This window comes from Gossypium arboreum, chromosome 10 (assembly GCF_025698485.1).
Source record: "Gossypium arboreum isolate Shixiya-1 chromosome 10, ASM2569848v2, whole genome shotgun sequence".
Taxonomy (NCBI): Eukaryota; Viridiplantae; Streptophyta; class Magnoliopsida; order Malvales; family Malvaceae; genus Gossypium; species Gossypium arboreum.
In genome coordinates this window covers 26,459,219-26,483,339 of record NC_069079.1, presented here as the reverse complement: position 1 = coordinate 26,483,339, position 24,121 = coordinate 26,459,219, and the positions used below count along the sequence as shown (strand labels likewise).

The window sequence follows — 24,121 nt, the reverse complement described above, 5'->3', positions numbered from 1 at the left end:
CCCTAAAACGAGTTACAGCCACGACATTAGTCGTACCTATGACACTAGTCAAGATAGGGAGAAGCTTGCGCAGAGGCTCCAATAGAGTCGACACCATAAAATTCATTTCGATACACCACCTCTTTCCCGGAAGACTTGTTCAATGCGCGAAGGTCGAGATGAGAAGGATATCCTCGACACCTTTTGAAAAGTGAAAATCAACCTCTTCTAGATGCAATTAAGCAGATCCCACGATACGTAAAATTCCTAAAGGAGTTATGCACGAGTAAAAGGCTTCGGGTAATAAAAGGTAAGTGTCGAGAAAATGTCTCACGACATCTGCAAAGGAAAATACCGCCCAAATGCAATGACCAAGGTATGTTTTCCATATCTTATAAAATAGGTAGTGTATATAAAAAGCAATGTATGACTTAGGTGCATCAATTAATGTTATGCCTTTGTCAATTTATAAACTACTTAACGCGGGTCCTTTAAAGGAAATAGGTGTGATTATCCAGCTTGCATATAGATCTGTGGTGAATCCGGAGGGAGTATTAGAGGGCGTTCTTGTCAAGGTAACGAGCTAATATTTCTTGCGAACTTTTACATTATCGACATGGAGGATGACAATTCAGCCAATTCATCGACATACTTCTCAGGCCATTTTGAGTCTTGCTCAAACAAAGATTGACGCGCAAGTGGTATACTCACTATGGAGTTCGATGGGGAGGTGGTGAAATTCAATGTCTATGAGGCCATGAACCATTCTAGCCTGATTTCGTTTCTAACATTGATATAATTGATCCCTTAACTGAATTATGTTTAGAATATCATGACGAGGATGAATTATGAGTCATTCTATGTAGAAGTCTAGACTTTGATGCCATTATGGCCGGAGGAATGGATAGACTTTGAAGATTCGTTTCACGAAATAGTGGCTCATATGGAGGTGCCACAACAATGGAGAAACCCAAGTAAATTTCTTGAATTAACTCATTCACAGATTAAGCTCGTACCATCCATTTTGCAGGCCCCAAAGTTGGAACTCAAACCCCTTGAGCCACTTGAAATATGCTTTTCTCGGTAAAAATACCTACCATAATAATCTTGAATAAACTCGAGGATAGAAGAGAAAACTTGGTGTGAGTTCTTTGGGACTATAAAGAGTAATTGACGGATGATAGCTGACATTAAGGGTTGAGCCCTTGACTTGCATACACAAAATTCAGGTTGTTGATAATGCTATTCCCAAAAGGGAGGCTCAAAGGTGACTTAATCCACCTATGATGGAAGTGGTGAGAAAAGAGGTCTAAAAGCTACTTGATTCTGGGATGATCTATCCCATATCTGACAATAATTGGGTTAGCCCAGTCCAAGTAGTATCGAAAAAGACCTGCGTAACCGTAATTGAGAATTCGGCAGGTGAGATAGTTCCCACTCGAATCCAAAACAAGTGGAGAGTCTGCATCGATTACAGGAAGTTGAATTCCTTAACTCAGAAAGATCATTTTCCACTTTCTTTTATTGACCAGATGTTAGAACGTTTAGCTGAAAAGTCACATTATTGTTGTTTGGATGGTTACTCAGGTTTTTTTCAAATCCTAGTGGCACCGGAAGATCAAGAAAAGATGACATTTACGTGCCCATTTGGCACGTTCAATTACAAACAGATGTCGTTCGGACTTTGCAATGCACCAGCTACATTTTAGAGGTGCATGGTAAGTATATTTTTTACTATAGAGAAAATAATTGAGGTATTCATGGACAACTTTCTTGTGTATGGTGAGTCCTTCGAGGTATGTTTGAAAATCTTGCGAAAATTTTGGAAAGATGCTTAGAATTTAATCTTGTTCTAAATTATGAGAAATGTCATTTTATGGTAGATAAAGGATTAGCTCTAGGTCATATCATCTCTGCGAGGAATCTCTGTCGATAAAGCAAAAATTAACACTATTAACTCACTACCATACCCCACAACTGAGGGAGATCTGTTCTTTCCTTAGTCATACATGTTTCTATAGGTTCATTAAGGACTTTTCAAAATTACGCAACCACTTTGCAATCTCTTATAGAAGGACAAGGAATTGAGTTCGACCAATCATACAGAGATGTGTTTCATACGGTCAAACATAAGCTCGTTTCAACACTATAATTCAACCACCAAATTGGAATTATCCGTTCAAAATAGTGTGCGACGCCAGTGACCATAGTGTAGGAGCAGTCCTTGGATAAAGAATCGAAAGAACCGCACGTCATCTCCTATGCTTCAAAAACTTTGGATGCTACCCAAAGCAATTATTGACCACTAAAAATAGTTCTTAAGCGTAGTCTTTGCCTTAGAAAATTTCGTTCATATTTATTAGGAACTAAGATTTTTATTTTTTCTGATCATGCAGCTCTTAAATATCTGATCGAGAAGAAGGAAAAAGTCGAGACTTATAACGTGAATACTACTCTTGCAAGAGTTCAATCTCGAAATAAAGGATAAAAAGGGCCTTGGTGGTGGTACCATCTGAGCGAATTCCTCCCTCGAATGATGTAACACCACTTAAAGACGATTTTCCGGATGAGCTCGCTTGCTACTCAAACGATTTTTCCTTGGTATGCGAGACAGTGAATTACCTAGCTACGGTATAGTCTCTTCTAACTTATTGCAATCTGAAAAAGATAAGATTAAACGTGAGTCACGATATTATATCTGGTACGACCCGTACCTTTGGAAATATTGTGTCCAACCATGTAATTCGACGATGTGTCACAGAAACGAGGTAAAATTGATTCTATCTAATAGCATGCCCTACAAATGACGAATAAATTTGCAAATGGTAACTTATTGCAGGTCATTGACGAGACAATAAAAGCTTGTATAAAGAGAGTTCCAATGGAAAAACCTGCAAGCCAGACTGCGACCCCTTGTAAACCCTTGACAACATTTGTGCAGACGGACTCAAACACTTTCCAAGAGATTGTGCAGCGGTTAACAGGTCCATCAGAGAGTGATCCGGCACAAGGAGCAGCTACGAAGGGTCCAGGCTTAAAAAGGCCAATTTCAAAACTCCACGAAAGAAGGCAAAGCATGAGGCCAAAACTTGAGATAGTTAAACCCCCATTGAGCTTTAAACCTGCTACATCACCATCAAGATCGGGAAGCTCGAGTCTTCTCGCAAGTCCAGTGGGCACTCCATCAACAATTTTCTCCAAGCTAACCTTTCTAGAAGACGAATACATAGAAGAATTAACAAAAACCGAACTGAACACAGTAGAAGAAGAAAAAGCTATCAAAGAGAGACGCTTCTATCTGCATCCATCACCGCGGTCAAGAGCAGGGAAAACAGATCCAGAATTACTTGTTTTGTTTCCTCTAACATCTCCGAGAACAAACGATAATGCATGATTCGACATTTTGTTTTTCAATAACTAATTATCCTTCTCTGTTGGTACCAATGAAACCTGTAAATCGATTTGCCTCATCAATTGACTTCATGTCATGTCTAAAACTTCTAAATGATGCATCCATTCATGGAAGGATCATAAGATCTACATGTTCAATAACAATAAAATTGGAGTGCAGAATCGAAGCATTAACTGAGTCATGGAAGGGTCAAGAAAGCTATACTCCCTTCAACAAAGCAAGTTGTAATTTGTTTTCATTCACACCATGTTTCTCTTCTGCCTGCCATCAGAAATATGTAATCAATATGCCTTATTATTTGCATTATAAACTTTTATGTACCATTTTTTTTTCTTGAAAAACTGTTTCTTTCTCTAGAATCCTGCATTATGTTCAGACTTCTAAAGAAAAAAACCCTACATATATGATAAATTTAACAAAAGACTGGTTATATGATGAACAAGAATCAGTTTTTTTCCTCTCTTTTTTTTTTTTTTCTTTTTGAAGAATTAGTAACTATTAGAGCTTAAAAGGATGAGAACCGTACTACAAATTCTAGTTATGATAGAGAAAATGACTACTGATGGTGTGGAACAAGATCATGGTTCTTGACTAATTAATTATTTATAGATTTGTTTAATTACTTTGAACATTTTTACGCATTTAATTGTCATTTTTTAGCTTCTCGTATCGACTACAATTCTTTCTCCAACATTGTACAATTATTGAATCCCGGGTCCCAATACAACCATGAATTTTTCAATCTACTTAAATTTTATATGGACCCACGAATTATTGAAATAATTAGATTCATAATTGGTATTTCTTATTGAGGTTAGATTTTAGGGAGTCAGCTACAAATACTTGGTTTTAAGGTTAACTAACTTTTGGTGATTGAAATGTAGAGATTTTGTATCCTGCTAATGAGACTCGGGGTTTAAGGTTTGGCAATTGAAATCTTTTCATATTGAGCATTTCAGTATAATAATGCATTTTAGTCACTATTGCATAACTTGAGAGCTGAAAAAAGAGGAAAAAGAACCACTTAAGAATTTACTAACCTATCTTCTTGGTTTTCATTTTTAAAAATCCCCATTTATCATTTAAACATTAAATATATGAAGAAAAAAGCATGTTTAAGTACCCTCTCAAATAGGAGTTTTCAACTTAAATGGCCTGGTTTAGGATTTAAGATTTAAGATTTGGGTTTAAATGGTTTAGTCCTAATTGCTAAATCTTAAGCCCTAGTTGATGAAGCAGGTTCAGGCTGAGATTCAAATTGCAAAATTACTCCTCAACTAAAACTAAAGGCTAAAGTGAGTCCATTAGACTCAAACAAATAGTTCCTAGCAAATCTAGAATCACCTGAATAGCAGGAGTCATTTTGACCCCAGGAATATAACATTAAAATAATGCCAAAAACTTCTTACCTTAAACGACAACTTGATAATATCTAAAATAGATTAAAAAAGTCGACACTAGAAGAAAATAAAAAACTAATAATACCAAAGCTTCCTATCTTAAGGAAACATAAAATAGAACTTGATGGTAACTATATTAGCATGATAGCTTAATAAATCAGCCCGGCATTTGAGGGATACCATATTTTCTGGTTTTCTTAAACTTAATCTTGAATTTATATTTAGCATCTTTTTCTGATTCGCACACTTTCAAGATTTCTTCAAGTAAAACTTGAGTCACTTAACACTGACTGAATTTGACACTACTCATATATAAGATGCAGTTATGATTATTAATCTGGACGTGATGACCAAGGAAATTAGAAAATTCTAAGGTCATGATACAGATGAAGAGGAAAAAGAATACTTCAGATATACAGTGACATGAGAGAAGAAAATTGGGTGTATGATGAACCTGATATTTCTGAAGTTACAAACTAGTGAGTGAGACCACTTTAGCACACTGAACATTGTTAGAAATTTTAACTTTCATATATATTGAGCTTATGCAGAAACGATACACAATTTTCAGATATTGAACATCAATAAGATATCTAACTTGAAGCATTCAACTTACTATTTCACACATTGAACAAAGAAGATCCCTTCTCCTTAAGAAGGCATAGCATGTTAGTAGCTTATGGACTCATTCAACTTCAGAAACAAAAATGAATAAGTAGTCCAAACTGTCTTGGTCCTTCTCATTGGAAAATCACCTTCAAAAAAGAAAAATACAATAAGTCAACAACTGTATATAGAAAGTCAACTAATTCATTACAAGTTATCTAAATCACAGTAGATGCAAAAATATCAATTCCAATAGTCAACTGAAATCTTCAGCCCTGGGCTGCTTCTGTCCAATTCATTTGTTGAAGGAGGAATAACAATTTGAACCACTAAGACAAGATTCAGTTGAGGCTCCAATGGATCTCATCCACTGAAGTAGAATGCCCTTACCACAAAAACAACAAAAGCGCTCAGTCGGTCAAGATCTTGACCAATAACATTGAAGGTTATTGACATTTTAGTGACATTATCCTTCAGTTATGAGACTCTAAATGCTATACATGAACATATTAATCTCATCAAACAGAAATGTCTCCTTCATTTGTTGATCCAAGGTACTTATAGTACTATAGATTATTTCTCTCTTAGGATGAAAACAGTCTCCAGCTATGAAGACGCTATTTCTCTTCTCCACCTCAATCCAGCTGCATCCTGCAGATTTTTTCAAATCTCTTGTTCTCATCAATTTTCTCACCTCCATGACACTATCCCATCTAGCATCTGCTGCATATAGGTTTGAAATTACCACATAGTTCCCAACATTACGAGCTTCAACTTGAAAGAGATGGTCGGCAACGACACAACCTAATCCCACCTCGTGATGAGTCCTACAGGCACCCAACAATGCACCCCACACATTAGCATTAGCTTCAACAGACATTCCAGCAACCAAAGAATATGCATCATTGATACGTCCTCCTCGAGCTAGAAGATCAACAATGCAAGAATATTGTTCAATGCTTGGTTTCATCCCATAAGCAGTCTCTAGTGAATCAAATATTATCAACCCTTCATTTACCAGGCCAGCATGACTGCAAGATGACAGAATTGCAGTAATGATAACATGATCAGGCTTCAACCCCAACTCAGGCATACAAGAGAAAAGGCAAAGTGCTTCTCTTCCCATACCATGCATTGCATACCCACCAATCATTGAAGTGAACATAACCAGATCCTTAACAGGAGCTAAATGGAAAAGCTTATGAGCACTCCTTATGCTACCACATTTTGCATATACATCTATAAGAGCTCCAGTTAATCGAGCATCTTGATAACAAGCTCTTATAGCATAACCATGACACTGCCTCAACAAGTAAACAGAGGCCATTTCAGCACATACTGGAAGGATACTCATAACAGTCATTGCATTAGGCCTCATTCTCTGAGCTTGTAACTCATGGAAAAGGCTGAGAGCTTGACTGTGACAATCATTTTCAGCAAATGCTTGTACCATCAAATTCCATGAGGTGAGATCCCTTATAGTCATCTCATTGAATATCATAAATGCATCATCATATGATCCAGAAATCACGTAACCTGAGATCATCGAATTGAATGTAACCAAATTTTTTCTTGATAAATTCTGAAAAATCCTGGAAGCATATCCAATTTTACCACATTTGGCATATGCGTCAATTATGGCATTTACAACAGTAGGTTCATTATCACCTAGTAACATACCAGCCTTGAGGCAATAGCTATGAATTTCTTTAACTTTTACTAGACTTGAAACATGGATGCAAAACCGTATTATGGCTAAGATAGTGATGAAGTCTGGCCTAAATCCTTCTCCCAGCATGCAGTTTAAATGCCCTTGAAACTGAGCATCAGATGCACACTCTGCAAAGGCATCAAGAATAGAATTCCATGAAACCAAGTCTCTCCAAGGAATCATCAAAAATGTCTGATATGCAGCTCCTATGTCATTACATTTTGCATAGAAACTAACAAGGGCATTTGACACTGGTGTATTTGCATATAAGCTAGAATGCCGAAGAATATACCCGTGGATCACTTTTCCAACCTGGAGATTCTTTAAGTGTGCACAGGCAGAAAGAACACTGACAAGGGTAGCAGAATTTGGCTCAAACATCCTTGCAGAGAGTAATTCTTGAAACAAATCCAAAGCTCTCAACCAATAACCATTTGCCACATAACCGGCAATAATAGCATTCCAGGAAACCAAATCTCTTGATTCCATCTTTTGGAACACGGATTCAGCTTTATCTACGTGCCCAACTCTCAAATAGAAGCTCGCCAAGGCATTGCAGACAGAAACATCTCCTCCAATCTCGGTCCTTCTCAGTAAAAAACAATGAATTTCCTTCCCCAAATAGCAGGCAACATTCTTAGTGAAAGAAGAGCAAACAGGTAGAATATTCACAATTGTTGAATCATTAGGTGCTATGGGCCCTTTCAGCATCTCCCTGAACAATCTAAACGCGTCATCGAAGAAATTATTCTCAGAAAAACCTGCAATGATTGCATTCCACGAGACAACATCTTTGTCATAAATGCCACAGAAAGCGGCAAAAGCATCTTGTTTTACTAGTCCACATTTTGCGTACATCGTTATTAATGCATTCCCAACAAGTGTATGGGCCACCAATCCAGACTTTATCGCGTGCGAATGCAGAATCTTCCCACTATTTATATCTCCTAACCGAGCATACACAGGAAAAGCAATGGCAAATGTAACAGGATTTGGCTTTACTTCATTGGAAACGCGCATTGAATTAAACAAATGGAGCACTTGATCATCATATTCCCGATAACCTGACAACCCGGATAAGACAATGTTCCAAACCACAGGATCGGACGTTGGCATTTGTCTGAATAATTTCTGACAATCAGGGAGAGCTCCAGACTTAGCATACATGTTAAGCAGTGATTTGGAGACGGAGTGGCAATAGATATGCCCCAGTTTCAGTATACAACTGTGGAAAGCCCTTCCCAAACCGGTGGTCCGAAGGGCAGCGCAAGATTTAAGAACGGCCGCAAAAACTTGGTGATGAAGTCCAAAACTGGATGAACAGCTGAGCTTCTGAATGAAAAGGGATAAGGCTTCAGAATGGCTACCATATTTGGTGTAGTCATTAAGCGTACTAATCCATTTGTGTTCTGCATCTCGCTGAAGCATTCCCTCAAACAGCTTTTGCGCAGGGAACAGAAAAACAAACGCCCCGGTTGCACTGATAATAATAAGATAGGAGTAGTGAACTTTGAGTTGGCACGTTTTATAAGTAAAAAGAAACCATAATGCAAACCGTTGGGTTTACTGTCATACAGATACAGTGCTATAAAATTAATTCCTTTTTACCGAAAAAGAAGTCAAAGAAAGTCCAATAAAAAATGTGTTGTAGAATATTTTGAATCGATTTTTCCAAGTTAACTCGTTTCGAAATAGAATTTATAGTCGGGTTTTAAACATGAGTCAGATGAACTGAACAGATTTTTCTATTTTTGGGCCAAATTTTTCTTAGCCCAACCCAAATCCTTTTTTAGTTTGCACCAAAATCTGATATATATATATATGTATTTTTTTTTTTTTAACTCAAGTCCACCATCTATCTTTCATCAGCCACAACATAGATCTAGATGGAGATTAGCAGCCATGTAAAGATGCAGCAACATGAACAAGCTTTTGGGTCCAAAACTAAGAGGATTTGAAATGAGATCAAGAAAAAGATAATAAAGAAAAAAACTTCAACATTTTTGGGCCAGGTTAGTGCAAAAAATGAGGCCCATTTTTTAATCTGGCATGGCTCGATAATGGGCCTAAAGTCTTGTTTAAGCCTGATCTAAATAAAAAATGTTAAATCTAAGCCCGTTCCAACTCGCTCAGATTAATTTTTTAATTATTTTTATAAAATAAATTAAAAATATAATAAATCAAATAGACTAAAAACATTAAAATAAATGCTTTTCAACAAATTGAAAATGCATATAAAAAGTCTTTAAAGTTAAATAACACTAACATAGTTGCAACTTAATAAGCAAATGTCTCTAAAGTAGTAGCAAAATTAATAATAAAATAATAATTATACAATATTCGAACAATAACAACAAAATAGTAGCAATATAATAACAGAATGATAACAAAACAACAACATAACAACAATAAACAACAACAAACAGTAGTTTTTTTTTTTTTGCGTCAAATTTTGGTCAAGCCTGGGCCAAAAAAGTATTGCCCGAGGCTCAGCCCATTTTCTAAACAGATCTTATTTTTTTATCCAAACTTATTTTTTAAATCTATATTTTTGCTCAAACTCTCTCATTTTATAAACAAGCCTTCGGGCTTAGGTAGGTGACCTGACCTATGATTAGGTCTAGATAAGAAGATTGAAATGATGGAAACTCTTAAGTGTTTTTCATAAAAGACAATTTTTAATCTATTATTCTTATAAACTTCCACAATTTCTAATTATTATTAATTTTTAGTGGAAGATATTAGATAAGTTACTATATATTATAGATTTTGGTAGTTGTCATAAAAAGATTGTTATGTAAATAGATATCATGTTATATATTATATAAATAGATTTTGGAACTAGTGACATGACATGTTGACCTTAGTATACCCAATTTTGTAATCAAATATTTTGTAATTGTGTGTACATGTACAAATACTAAAATTCCTCTTTAAAACCCAATTTTGTAATCAAATACTTTGTAATTTTTTTAAAATTGTAAAAAGAAGTGTAAAAATTATAATGCCAAAAATTGATTGTGTAATTTTATGATTTTTATGATTTTTATTTTTATATAAATAAATTTTGGTACCCATATTTCTCTTAGTTCACGTTAATATTTGAACTTGACAATTAGGTCTATTTTGATCAATTTGAAAATTATAAAATTTGATAATGTGATACAACTTTAGTATCATATCATTAAATCTTAACAAAAATTCAAATTTAGAGATAAAATGGACCAAGTTGCCAAAATCAAATATCAAAATGAAAAAAAAACACACACACCTATTTATCAAATTGGAGAGTCATATTATATTTAAATTAAAAAAAGGGTCAAATTATATTAACCCTATGTAGAGGGTTCTTTTTGTAAGGTGAGAATACATCATAATCTAGTAAAACAAAATGTCGTGAAGAGATGACGAAGAGAAATATCGGAATAGACTCTAAAAAACAAGTACAGTGGTAGGTGATGGTGACGGACACAATAAAGAAATGAGAAAGATCATAACTACAATTGTTGTTATAATTTTAAAAGAAAGTCATAGAAAGAAATTTAGAGCGCTAAGTTTGTCAGAAGATAAAAATCCCCTAAAATGAGACTCAACTTCTATTTATAATTTTATCAAAAAAAAAAACTTTTATTTATAAGCCTTGAAATAGAAAATTATGAAAAGAAAGTGAGAATTAACATGCTAAAATGAAAAGTAATAGAATTGAAAGGGATAACTTGAACATGAAAAATGGAAGGTAACTTAAATAGATAACGAGTATAATAGTTATTAATAAAAGTTGCACCCAGTTAAAATATTTTAACAAAAAATAATGGTTAAATAAGAAATTCTTAATAATTTCGGTACTTCAACCTTCAAGTCATGCTCTTCAAGACATCTCAAATGTAGAAATCCCGTCAACCTTCCAAGGTTAATCCCAAACAATCGCATGTGGAAGTGTTCCTTCCAAGGTTAATCCCAAACAATCGTATGTGGAAGTGTTCGCAACAAAGTTATTCTCAAAAGTTCTCAAAAGTGCTCATGCAAAAAAAACAATATTTTTCGAAACTACTATTAATTTGACAGTTAGCTACACCCTCAAAAGTTTTCAGCCCTCGTACCGAGCCAAAAATAACAATATTTCTATTTCCTTCTTTACAAAATATATGATTAGCTTCGGTTTCAAGTTGCATGAAAGATGTAGCCCATAATATAGAAAGAGCAATGTCATTTAACCAAAACGTTGCAACATAATGGGAAAGAAATCGTAGATTCATTCCAAGTTCTTATTTGAACCATAAGGCAACCATAGATGCAACTTTAGATTTAACTTTTTTATAAAATTTCCCAAAATTGTTAAAATTAAGGAAAAGGAAAAACTTTTTTTGGGGGAAAAAAAACAAACCCAACTTAAAAGGTTTAAAATACCCGGGTTTTTTTAAATAAAAAAAATTATTTAAATTTTTTTCTTTTTAAAAAGGGAAAAAATTTTTTTGTTTTTTAAAGGGTAAAAAAAAATTAAATTTTAAGTTTTTGAATTTTGGTTTTTTTAAAATTAGGAAAAAACCTTTTGTTTTCAAAAGTTTTTTCAATTAAAGGGCAAACCCGGTAAAAAGGGGTTTAATATTTTTTGGGGCCCTTTAAAAAAGGGTTTTAAAAAAAAAATTGAATGTTTAAGGAAAATCTTTCAGTTTGTATATTGTTTGGAAATTGATGAATGGTAAAAATTTTGTTAACATTAATAATTTTAAATTTTAAATTGGTATAGGTTAAAAGGTTGAAAGTTTAGGAATAAGTAATTAGAACTTTGGAAATTTTTGTATTCCTTGCAATTCAATTTGGTAATTTTTAATTTAAATTGAGTTTTTGAAAAAATTGGATTAGTTATTTTTATTCAAATCTAATTTGAATAATTGGTGTTTTTTAAGAGCTATCTAATGTTTGATGTTAAAATTATGTTTCCAATTAAGTATTGAATTAAAATAACCATGGTACCTTTGTTTTATTATCAAAATTCATATTTTTATTTCTAAATACCCAATGGGGTTTTAACCATTACCAATGAAAAAAAGGAAAATTATTAAAATTAGATAGAAAATGGATTTGTCCAAAGCAAAAAATGGGTAATTATTTTAAAATTTTCATTGAGAAATTCTTTTAATTATTAACAATTTAGTTTTTGGTTTACATACATTTATAGGTTATATGAACATTTAAATTTTGGTAAGTAAAAACAATGGCTTTTGGGAAATATGAATTGGGTGTAATTTAATTTAAAACAAAGTAAATGGCCAATTTATTTGGTGTATTTATTTAGTTTTAATTAATAATTTTTAAACGATTTTAAAATTGAATGTTGTTAGTTGAAAATATTTTACAATAATTTTAAAGGTTGGTAATAAAATGAAAAGTTATTTTTTATTTATAATATAAGACCTTTTAGGGTGTTATTATGATAGGAAACCTCAACATTTTTTGTTGAAAAAATAACCTATTAAGGTATTTATAAAGGGCATTCAATTTGGTGAAATTTCTAATTTTCAGGAAGCCATTTTATTAAATTAAATTAACCTATTTTAAGGAGATAGGGAAAAGGGAAATGACCATGATGGAAAATAAACGTTGGACTTTTCAAAAATGGACCAAGGAGGACCAAATCCTTATGTTTAAACTAAAAGTTACATAATTTGGTTTTGTCATAACTTTATATTGCGGAAAAAGAAAAAATTAGTTTATATGCAATGAACAAGGTTTATAGGATGGTTGGATGGTGGTATTTAAAGTGATGGTTTTAAATAATTCCCATTTTTTTAAATTTTTAATAACTTTTTAAATTGTTTAGATTTTTTATTATTTTGGGTTTTAAAATTTAAAATATTTAATTCATCGGTTTTAATAAATTAAGTGTCCTCAAATAAAATTGGTTAACCCAATAATAGGTGCCCGTTTTAATAAAGATTTGAGTTTAAGGGCCAAATTGGAGATGTATGGAAATTAGCTTTAATACTCAATGTGTTAATAAATAACCTATATCTTTTTTAATTTTCCTTAAATTTTAAATTCTTTAAAGAACAGTGATCTACATTATTCATTGAATTTATTTTTTTCCTACTTAAGGAAATTCGACATTATGGAAAATAAACAATACATTTATAATTGTAAAAAAAATTACTAAAGGTTTTAAGTTCAAAATTGAGTTTTTAGTTTGTATTTTTCCTCTAATATTTTTAAAGGCCTTTTTTAGTTATTTTATTCTTAAACCAATTTTGTTTAAAATTAAAACATTTCCATAATTTCTTAAAATAAAGTTTTTTTTAATTTCTTAAAAAACATTTTAGAAATTTTTAATTAAGCTTTATTAAAACATTTTACCTAATTTTTAATTTAAAGAATTCCAATGATTTTATAAAATTGTTAAACTTTATAATTATAATCTTAATTATTAATATGAAATCAATACTATTCAAAATTAGTTTCCTTATTTTAGCTTTAAATCCCATTTTTAGTTACTTAAATTGGTTTTTTTAAGGTACCACAACTTTTAAAATATTGTTTAATTTGAACCAGAAATATATTTGTTTCTTAATGATAAACCAAATTTCAATAAGTTATTTATATATTAATTAAATTATGATAATCAACAAATGCAAAAATTAACCCAAAAAGACAAATATCATAATTAATATTAACCAAATTATATTAAATTTTTTGGTTACAAAAAAAGAACCTTAATTTCCCAAAAAGGAAAAACCAATATAATTGACTGGTTTGGGTCTTTTAAGATAAAATTAATGGGAAGGACATTATTTTATAATATTTGTATATTAATAAATTTCCGTTTATAAATTTTTTATTATCTTTTTTAAAGTAAAAAATAAATTTATTTTTCTAGGTTTAATAACTTAAAAAGATCTTAAGGTTTCAACTTTAATTAACAAATTATAATTTCCTAATTATTTAGAAAAAATTTTTGTGTTTCCTCTTTGAACACAATTTATATTTACTTTTTTTAAATTTCGAAATTTGTATAATTGTTAATTTTAAATTGTTTACTTAATTTTTTTTTTAAACGTTTTTAATTCCTTTAAATTGTTACTTATTTTAAATGTAAATTTTTGAATTTTTTTTTCTTATTTGTTTAAAACCTTTATTATTTTATTTATTCTCTTGGAAATTTTTATTTAATTTTAATTTCCAATAAATTTTTTAATTTTATTATTATGCATTTCATTATATTTTTGTTTTTTGAAACTCTTTTAAAATTTCTTTTATAATTTATTTTGATTCATTTTTTTTCAAATTTATTATTTTATTTTCAATTAATTATCAAAAAATTATTATAATCCTTTATGATTCTTTTTTTAATTAATAGTTTATTTATTTTAATCTTTTAAAATTGTAATTATTTTTCAAATTTTTAAAAACTTATTTATTATTTATTATATAAATTAAAATTATTATTAATTATTTTTTAAATCTTTAAAAATATCATTTAATTTATTTAAAATTTATAAATTTTTTGGATTTTAATTTTTTTATTAATCTCTATTTAATAATATAAATATTTTTAAAATTTTTTATGTAATTTTATTGATAAAAAGTTTTATTTTTTTGGGATTTTTGTTATAATTGTTGATGATATTAATTCTTTTATTTAGGTTATCATTAAATTTATATTTTAATATTTATTCAAAATTTTATGGCAAATTATGTATTTTTTAACATATTTTTATTTTAATTGTTTATAAATTTTAAATTTTTTTACATTTTTACAATTTTTTTTTTAATTGCTAAACTTAAATTTCAAAATAATTTTTATTTAACTTTTATTTAAGTTAATATTTTAAATTTTTCCTTTGGATTTTTTATTTCCTTTTTAATTTTTCAAAATTGTTAATAATTTTATTATTTTATAGAACCTTTTGGATTTAAATTTATTGTTTGTTTTGTTTGAATGATTTTTCAATATTATTATTTTTAATTATATTGTTATTTACCTTTTTTTTCATGTTTTAATTATTTGTATTTTTTATATTTTACTTAAATTTAATTATTTCCTTTTTATGATATTTTCAAATTTCCAAATTATTTTTAGGTTTTGAATTTGTATTGTTGTCTTTCTTGTGTTTCATTTTCTTATTTTGCAAATAAAATTTTATTTATTAGTTTGAAATCTGATTTATTGTCATAATTTCCAATTTTTAATAATTTAATTTATTTTAATAAAGTTGCTTATATTCCTTAAAATTCATTTAATGGTTTATTTAAATCTTTATTTTTCTTAGGATTATTTAAAATTATCATTTTTTAAGGATCTAATTCTTTAAACTTTTTTTAATTTTGCATTAGGTTATTTTAATTGGTAATAAAATTTGGTTTAAATGTTTCTACTGATTGATTCCCTTTTTAATTTCTTTAATTTTAAGGTTTATTAAAAGGAAAGGTTGTTTGCCTATTTGTTTTTTTAGGGCTTTCCTTTTTAAAAATATGGTGTTAATGTTTTTATGTTGAAATTATATTTTAAATTGGTAATAATTATGATTTATTTAAATAGGTAATGTATATTTCTTGATTTAAATTGTTTTAATATTTTATTTCATGTTTTTCATTGTTCTTTGCAAACTAAATGCTTATATTTAATTTGTTTTACTTTTCTGTTACTTTTTATAGTTTTTTTTTTCTTTAGGATTTGTTTGTTTAATTTTTATGTTAACTTTTTTAGTTTATGTCTTTGTTAAGAAATTTTATTTGAATTGTTTTTTTTTGATTTGTTCTTTTTTGTTTAAGATTTATATTTTTGGTTTTGGTTTCGTTTATTATTTTCCTGTTCGTGGTTGGTTTTTAGAAAGGTCTTGCTTTTTTCTTTTTTGCATGAATTGGTTAAAGTCATTTATTTCCCTTTTTAAAAAAGTATAATTTAGAATAATGTGCAACTTAAATTAAAGAATGGTTTGGTAAAATTAATCAAAAGAGTTCAAAGAAATATGAGTTTAAGTTGTAGGAACAAAAAGATGTAATTTGGTCCTTGGATCCTTTTAAATTAGAAAAAGAAATTAAGAAAAAATCTAAAATTTTTTTAACCAGTTTGAACAAATGGGTAGTTTAAATAAAATGGACTGATTTCATCTAAATTAAATTTATGGAGGATGGGATTTTAAATGGTTCAATATGATAGGAAGGGTAAAATTAATGAATAAGAATAGAACAAGGACGATAAACCTGAAGGGAATAAATTTAATTTAAAGGAATTGAAATTATTGATTACCAAACAAAAGGAGGAGGAGGAAAAATAAAAGAAATGACCTAAATGAAGAAAATTCTGAATTAAACCAAATATGCAAAACAACGACAACAATTCAATCATTTCAATAACTAAGAGCATTGCAAAGGGAGGGGGACAAACAACAGAACCAACAGGGAACAACAACAAAATAGGTTCTTCTAGACCATTTATTAAGAGATTGACAGGAAAAGAAATGGCAGAAAGAATGACAAAAAGACTATGTTATAATTGTGACGAGTCCTATTCCATGGGACACAAATGTAAAATGTTATTTTGGATAGAAGCACCAAATATTAAAGGCAAGCAAGATGATGATGAGGTAGATGATTTTGAATAAGTTTCGAAGTTTATTCTGATTTTGAGCTTGAGCTCAACTCTGAGGAGGGGATTAATGATATGGACACTTTTATTGCAATAATAGTTTTAGTTTTATTTATTTATTGTATCAAGTTTCATTAAAAGTTTTAGTTTTACTTATTTTCTCTATTATATTAGGTTTTTCTTTCCTTCGCATACTCTAAGTTAAGAATTCCATTAGGACTCGTTCCATCGTTGTTATTAAAGTCTATAAAAGGCTGCCAATATGAAATAAAAAATAAGCAATCGTTATTTTGGGAAAGGGTTAGTCAAGGCCGAATCTGCCTTTTGAGTAAATATAGCTCGAAGCAAGAATTCTTTCTCGTCTAAACCAGAGACTAGATCCAATGCCAATGCACAAACAAATTGTTCCCAACAAAGTTGTTCTCAAAAGTGCTCATGAAAAAAACAATATTTTTCGAAACTACTATTAATTTGACAGTTAGCTACACCCTCAAAAATTTTCAACCTTCGTACCGAGCCAAAATAACATTATTTCTATTTCCTTCTTTACAAAACATGTGATTAGCTTCGGTTTCAAGTTGCATGAAATATGCAGCCCATAATCTAGAAAGAGCAATGTCATTTAACCAAAACATTGCAACATAATGGGAAAGAAATCGTAGATTCATTCCAAGTTCTTATTTGAACCATGTCTAAGCAAACAACACAAGCATAATAAGGCAACCATAGATGCAACTTTAGATTTAACTTTTTTTACCCATATATTCAAATCTTTTAGCATAACATTTTAAGAGTTGTAACTCAAGGTGGAGAAATATTCAGTGTCATCACAGAAGTTTCCTCAGGGAACAGAGAGATTAAAGTCTTTTTTACCACTTGTGTACATACCATCGTATTCCCCTACAATTCCACAATCAGGTATTGCCGGTGTTGACTTTTGAGCCATCCGGAGTGTACTTCTCCATGAGGTGGCTCAATTCAGCATCAAACTCCTTTTCAAGCTCAACTTCTTCCTGCCAATGCCTCTCTCTCATGCCAACCATCTTCTCTTCATGTGCTCTGATCAGCTTGTCCCTCTCTGCCACAAAAGCCTGCATCTCTTCATCCTGGAACTTTATGAATTTTGCAATTTCATCCGCCCTACAAATAATTTTTCAAAAGATATGAAAAGAAAAATACACGATTATCTCATAACTTCAACAGGTAAACAGAAAAGAGATATCTAGCAGCATTTCATCTTATGAGATTAATCCACCTGTTTTTATGTGAAAGGGTCATATACTATAAGATTACCAGTATCAATCAAATTACACAAGGAAATTCACAGAAGTATCAAAATTATGTACCTGCGCCTGTATTCCTCTGTATTTGAAGGATTGGGGTTAGACTGCTTGACCTTCTCCCGCTGTTGCTGCTGCAGCTTCTCAAAACTCTCTTCCTTCTCATCCCTGGCTTCATGGATAAATTTGATTCGTTCCTTGAAGAATTGCTCTTGGAAATCCATCTGGAAAGGGCAAAAGAAGAAACACAGTTAACATGAAGCAGAAAAAGAATTACTATTCTATCAAGTAGAAAATTCCTAAGGAGGACAATCGCATGCTCTTCTTCGTCTACTTGAACATCAGCCAACATGCAACAGATGGTTAAGCACATGAATCTACATCATGCTGAAGTTGCTCATAGTCTGGCTAAATACCTTAAATGCAAGCCTAGCAAATAGCAAGATTTACCCCGTAAGCATTGGTTGTAATAATAAAATGCAAATGCCAATTGGAACTTTCATTTTAGATACGCGGCAACTTTTATGATCACCACCACCATCTTTTAGTACTAATAATTAGTGATTGGCGGAAACATGGCATAAGTACCGAATAAAATTCGAACAGACAAAATACATAAATAGTGCACTAAATAACAACTGATTGAACCAAGGCAGTGATGCTGACATGCTGTGCTACAAGGGCATGTAGTACACAACTTTGAAATCCAGATACTGAGCATGTCAACGAAAAACCATGATCCAGGAAAGGTAGACAGCAAGCAATATTGATTATGGGAAACATGCATTATTAATCAATCCTATAAGATATCACAAACCAGTAGGTTACTAATATGTACTACTGTATAAAATTACTAACTAATACACCAGAACCAAATGTCCGGCAACAGGCATGTGAAGATTTGAAGTAATTACCTCTTCTTTGTTCTGTTCATGCTGCATTTTGGTTCTTTGTCTTACAATCCTGTTCTCCTCCATTGTCTTCCGGAGCCTCTCACTCACAATACCAAAAGACTCTTCAAGAGCAACTTTTTGCCTTTGTTCTTTTGCAACCTTGTTCTTGTAAAAAATAAGCTGCTGGTTGTCCTCACTCATTTGCCTGATCTGCTTAACAACCATCTCTTGATAGGATCTCATCTCAAATTTCAGCCTAGATTTGCCTAATCAACAGATCAGTTATACAGCACGTCAGTCAACTGCCTAAGTATCTGCAGGGCTACTTATTTGTGAAGAAAAAAATACAGAAAAATCTCATGCATTTATAGCTATCTTGCATTTTATCCCTGCATGTAATACAATCGTTGTCTTCAGTTAAATAGAGAGAACCTTGAGAATGCTGGTTGAAGCTGTCTAGGTCTTCCTTCATAGCCATATAACCATAAAGTTGGCGCTTCCCGCCTGGATAAAATAAGACCCTACGTCGTTCCCAAGCCTCCCTATGCGTTCCTTGCTCAGCAAAATGCTTATGTAGCCGTTCAGCTTCTAAATAACCCCTAGCCGTGCTCTCAAAAATCAGAACACTCATCCCACGATGACCCTGTGGACCATACGAGTGGCGAGCCTTCACAGCAGCATATGAGCTGAAATAATCAAGAAGCTCTTGGTTTCCCATACCAATCCACTGAAGTATAATACAATAAATAAAAAGTTAAAGTTAGAGCAGGAGACAGGAAACAAGTATTTCCACTGAAAATAGAAACAACTAGCTTCATTATTTTAGTATATAAATATTGCAAAAGATATTGCAGTACCTTATCGTTCTCATTTTGTTCCAGCCTTGTGTTCATTATCATAACCATAGGTGGCCAGACTATTTCATGATCTTTTTCTTCATCTTTTAAACCCTTCCATTTGCCAAAAGCTTCACCAGAAGGAATAACTGAAGTACCCCTTCTACACAATTCCTCATCCAAGAGTTCAGCAAGTTCACGATGGAGTTTCACCCTTTTTGCTCCTTTTGTTTTGGCATGTGTCATCAGAGGCTGAAGGCCTCTATACCAGTCAATGGCACCAGGACCACCCTGGCATGCTGGGCAGTGCCACTGCCTTGCTGGGTCGTTGATTTCCTCAATTCTCAATGCATCTAAACTCGAGAAAAATTTCTTAAACCATCTATTATTCTTTCTTGTCTCGTGGCTCTTTTGACTTGAATCTGAATCAAAGTCATCGGTTAAAAGTTCATCATCAGAATCATCAATAGCATTATCATCTGAGTCATCCTCAACATCATCAATATCATTGACCTCTTCAACCTCAGTGCTGACATTGTTTTTTCCATGATCATCTTGTAACCCCCCGGATGGATTGGAACCAGTTCTAGATTGCCAATTCCATCCATACTGAAGGGGTGGGCGAATGACAGGATGTGGTGGCACATTGTTGTTCTCAATAGTCTTGTTGAATGTTTGGGGTCTTGCATTTCCTCTGCCAGTTGCCATCCTGGAATCAGTATTATGAGTATCCCAATCATTGCCAGAGGCTCTTCCTGATACAGCATTAGTCCGCATCGCTCCCCGCGGTTTACCATTGGAATTTTGAGGACCCCAAGGTCTTGCAGCACTGCTTCCAGTTCTATTCTTAGGCTTCCTTTGAATAACCTCCCACTCACCATCGTCTTGAGGCAAACCCAGGTTCATGTCCGATACACCCTGGCTTAGCTGCTCAACCTTGGAGCTAGAGGATCCAGATATGTCTTTCCCCTTGGACGATGGGTTGTTAATACCACCAGAAACAAAAGGATTCCCATTCCCTTTTCTTGAACTCATCCTCTAACGCAATCCTATAGTTAGATGTCATAAAATCGACATTTAGTAGTACATAGTCTTAAAAATAAACAAGATCGACAACAATTAACTACGAAAATGCCTGTAGATGGTGTTGTCAGCAAGATCTCAAGCTATAAATTGGTTGTACGATCACTATACCCTAATTGTCAAAGCTGTTGCCCAAAACTCAATTACAAAGGATATTTCAGTCAACCATTACTTGCAAAGATCGAAACATTTACGCATTGCACTGGGTTGGCCACAAAATAGAGCTAGCAATCGGTGCATCCGTGTTATATCTCAACTCAAACATGATTGAAATAACTAAAAGTCTAAAACATGAACATGGCACGAAATTTTAAACATGTCAAATTTTAGACAGAAACAAGACAAACTACAGGCGACAATACATCATTAACACCGCTAGTATGTTTGAAGTTAGAATTCTTAGGTATGGCAGGGCATGACAAGATTAACACGAACAACATGGCTAACCTGTAAAATGAGAGCAGCAGCAAAAATGATGGCACGAACTGCAGCGGCAACGATAACGACAACAATGCCATAATGAGACAGAGAAACCGTTAAATAAAAACCAAGCAATATAATTAAGAAACTCAGAAAATAATTTACCCCACATCTAAGAAAAAAAACTAGGGTTACCTCACAAAAACGGTGAAAAGCCAAAAATTTACCTCTAATAATAGGGTAGACGCAGGGGCGCAGTGTAAGCATAGAGCGTGTGGAGCTGCGGGGCCGGTAAGGCGAGACAGGGTTGTGGAGTAAAGCAGAGTAGCAACAGTATGAGAGTGGAGAGTGAGCGTCGGCTTGGAAAATGAAATGAGCAGGAAAGTTTTTAGGTTAGCTAATAGCTGGAAAGCATTTTAAGCGTCATTTCATTTGTACCACCAATAACATCGACGGGTAGCGGAGGTTGAATTAATAATAAATATAAGTTTGGATAAATTACGCAATTAGTCACTAAATTATGGTTAAATTTTTGTTTTGGTTACTTAATTACAAAGTTATAATTTATTCATTGAATTATTTGAAAATTTTTATTTAAGTCACTGAATTACTTAAAAGTTTTTATTTAAGTCCTTAGTCCATTATCTTTTTTTTAAGTGTTTTGCCAACAAGTTCTAAATTATAATTCGACGATTGGTATGGTGAATTAGTACCTATTAATGAGTAGAAGAATATTATTTAAATCGAAATTGATTTAATGATTAGTGTCGGAAGTTGGAGAAAAAGATTATTGGTTCGTAAATTCGTAATATCCAAAACTGTTTAATTTAAAATTTGAATAATAAAAGAGAAGAGAGCTTTCAATTGATAGTGCGAACAAAAAACTATATAATATCAATTTTAACAATCCAGTCATTTTTATTTTATATTTTCTTTTAAATTTCACACGAATTTTCGCACTTGAATTTATAATTGAAAATTTTGAGTGATTAACCCTTCAAATTGTAAGGAAAACATCATAAATGTCACATTAACTTAACCAATATTGTTTTATATAATTTCTTTTTTAAAATTTACGAGTTATATCAATTTTCTTGGTTTGGGTAATTACAAGATTAAAAAACAAGAATTTTATATAAGTTATGGAAACATACACTTTTCACGGTATAAACCCCAAATTAATTTAAGCTAATATGGGTTTTGAAAATCAAACCCCAAACAAATTTTCGAAAGTCTAAACCAAAATAAAACAATGCTTTAAGCAAAAATGATTACCTTCGATTCAAATTAATGGCTAACCACGCTACGATTCGATAAATGGAAGAGAAGAGATTTGGCTTTTATATCGCTTGTTATTTGTAAGAAATAAGATGTCGATCATTTTTTTTTGTTTTTAATTTCCACGTCATAGTTTAATTGTTCCAAAATGAAGTTATTTTGGTCACATCATTTAAATTTTTCCACATTGAATCACGAGGTCAATATCGTTAACCTTGAATAATCTAATCAATATTTTCTATTAAAAAACAAGCATTGAGTTTTAAAATAGGGTAAATTACGTTAACAATCACCTAACTTTGGGGTAGCTGGTAAAACAGTTATTTAAGTTTCATTTTAGTCACTCAACTTTTAAAAAGTTACAAAACAGTTACTAACGTTATAAAAAAAGACAAAATAGTCACTGATTAACAGTTTTTGTTAGTGTGTTAACGGGACCGTTGATGTGGCAAGTTAACCAACTGATGGGTCTTGGTTTGGGGCAGGTTTAGGGAAAAAATTGAAAGGTTATGGGTTTTAAGGTAAAAAATTAGAAAAAGATTCTGATTAAGGGGATTTAGAGAAAAAAAAAAAATCGATTTGGAAAAATTTTGATTGTGATTTGGGTTGGTTTGGTTTGAAATTGATTTGAGAATCGATTAAGAAAGTTGGTTTAAGGTTAGAAATCGATTCAATAATTGATTAACAATTAACAGGATATAAGGTTAGAAAACGATTGGACTTTTTTGTTTGGGGAGAAAAGAAGACGAAACTAGAAACCATTCAGTGTTTTTGATTCTCAGCGACAATGGTCAATAGAAGAGAAGCTGCCAATGTTGTTAGATCCACTTTAACGGGTAAGTTGTTGCATTTAGTTTTTTATTTTTTGGATTTAAGGTTATTTTGATTTAGGGTTATTTTGGGTTATTTCGATTTTAATTTTAATTTAGATTTTAATTTAGGGTTATTTCGATTTTGGTTTTATTTGTTATTAATGTGCATGATAGATTATGGTTTGGTTATTAAAGTGAATGACATATAATGTGTATTGTATGCCATGTGCATTATGTTTGTTGTTTATATCTGTCATTGTTTGTATCCAAGCTGCTATATTGTATGTAGCAATATCAAATTTGTCATTTACCTTCTATATTGTACTGGTTATTGTCTATTATTGTCTGCCATGTGCATGAAAAAAATGGTTGTGTTTGTATTAAATTATTTTTGTATTGGTTATTGTCTGCCATGTGCATGACAAAAATGGTTATGTTTGTATTAATTTATTTTCTATTGGTTATTATCTGACAGAAATGGTTAAAGTGTTTGCCTATATTGTCTGCCTTTATTGATGACTAATTTGCTTGGCAGGTTTAATTTATGACAATTTTAATGAGAATAAAAAAGAAATGTCTGGTAGTGATGCATTTGAAAGTGATGTGTCTAATAGGATAAGAGTTAATTTAGATGGTTTAAACATGGATGGTATAGAAATAGGTGAAGTGTGTGATAGTAATGATTTTAGAAGGTTAGATAGTGCACATGAATCTGACTCAGATGGCCAAAATTGGCCTGAATTCAACCTAGAGAATGACATGAGTAATTCTAGACTTAAGGTTGGAATCTTATTTAAGTCTAAAGACAGTCTAAAAGAAGTTGCCAAG

At 31.7% G+C, this 24,121-nt stretch overlaps 3 protein-coding genes across 6 annotated transcripts; 1 reads left to right on the top strand and 2 right to left on the bottom strand.

Annotated features, from left to right (window-relative positions):
• Nucleotides 1-2,759: 2,759 nt before the first annotated feature.
• LOC108452747 (VQ motif-containing protein 31) lies at nucleotides 2,760-3,701 on the top strand. Its single transcript, XM_017750543.2, has one exon. It carries the CDS (start codon nucleotides 2,783-2,785, stop codon nucleotides 3,371-3,373), a length of 591 nt encoding a protein of 196 aa, XP_017606032.1. The 5' UTR covers nucleotides 2,760-2,782; the 3' UTR covers nucleotides 3,374-3,701.
• On the bottom strand, nucleotides 3,155-8,880 carry LOC108452743 (putative pentatricopeptide repeat-containing protein At5g08490). Of its 3 annotated transcripts, XM_053020414.1 has the most exons (4): nucleotides 5,408-8,880; nucleotides 3,566-3,652; nucleotides 3,291-3,429; nucleotides 3,155-3,190 (listed from the first exon to the last, which is right to left on the bottom strand). In XM_053020414.1, exon 1 carries the CDS (start codon nucleotides 8,534-8,536, stop codon nucleotides 5,885-5,887), a length of 2,652 nt encoding a protein of 883 aa, XP_052876374.1. In that variant the 5' UTR covers nucleotides 8,537-8,880; the 3' UTR covers nucleotides 3,155-3,190; nucleotides 3,291-3,429; nucleotides 3,566-3,652; nucleotides 5,408-5,884. The 3 variants fall into 3 exon arrangements, with proteins under 3 accessions (XP_052876374.1, XP_017606028.1, XP_052876373.1); XM_017750539.2 differs by having other exon boundaries at nucleotides 3,155-3,429; XM_053020413.1 differs by lacking the exon at nucleotides 3,291-3,429.
• Nucleotides 8,881-17,427: 8,547 nt separating this feature from the next.
• Nucleotides 17,428-21,658, bottom strand: LOC108469807 (protein SUPPRESSOR OF GENE SILENCING 3). Of its 2 annotated transcripts, XM_017770856.2 has the most exons (7): nucleotides 21,431-21,658; nucleotides 21,231-21,268; nucleotides 19,722-20,749; nucleotides 19,297-19,591; nucleotides 18,886-19,130; nucleotides 18,038-18,195; nucleotides 17,428-17,831 (listed from the first exon to the last, which is right to left on the bottom strand). In XM_017770856.2, the coding sequence occupies exons 3-7, from the start codon at nucleotides 20,733-20,735 to the stop codon at nucleotides 17,606-17,608; spliced, it is 1,938 nt and encodes a 645-aa protein (XP_017626345.2). In that variant the 5' UTR covers nucleotides 20,736-20,749; nucleotides 21,231-21,268; nucleotides 21,431-21,658; the 3' UTR covers nucleotides 17,428-17,605. The 2 variants fall into 2 exon arrangements, with proteins under 2 accessions (XP_017626345.2, XP_052876372.1); XM_053020412.1 differs by lacking the exon at nucleotides 21,231-21,268.
• Between the last annotated feature and the right edge of the window lie 2,463 nt (nucleotides 21,659-24,121).

Coding starts and splice junctions, on each gene's coding strand:
- LOC108469807 (XM_017770856.2), bottom strand. CDS start 20,735: ATGAGTTCAAGAAAAGGGAATGGGAATCCTTTTGTTTCTGGTGGTATT. Junction 19,131..19,296: donor CTTCAACCAGCATTCTCAAG/GTTCTCTCTATT, acceptor TCTGTTGATTAG/GCAAATCTAGGCTGAAATTT. Junction 17,832..18,037: donor ACAGAGGAATACAGGCGCAG/GTACATAATTTT, acceptor AATTATTTGTAG/GGCGGATGAAATTGCAAAAT.
- LOC108452747 (XM_017750543.2), top strand. CDS start 2,783: ATGACGAATAAATTTGCAAATGGTAACTTATTGCAGGTCATTGACGAG.
- LOC108452743 (XM_017750539.2), bottom strand. CDS start 8,536: ATGCTTCAGCGAGATGCAGAACACAAATGGATTAGTACGCTTAATGAC.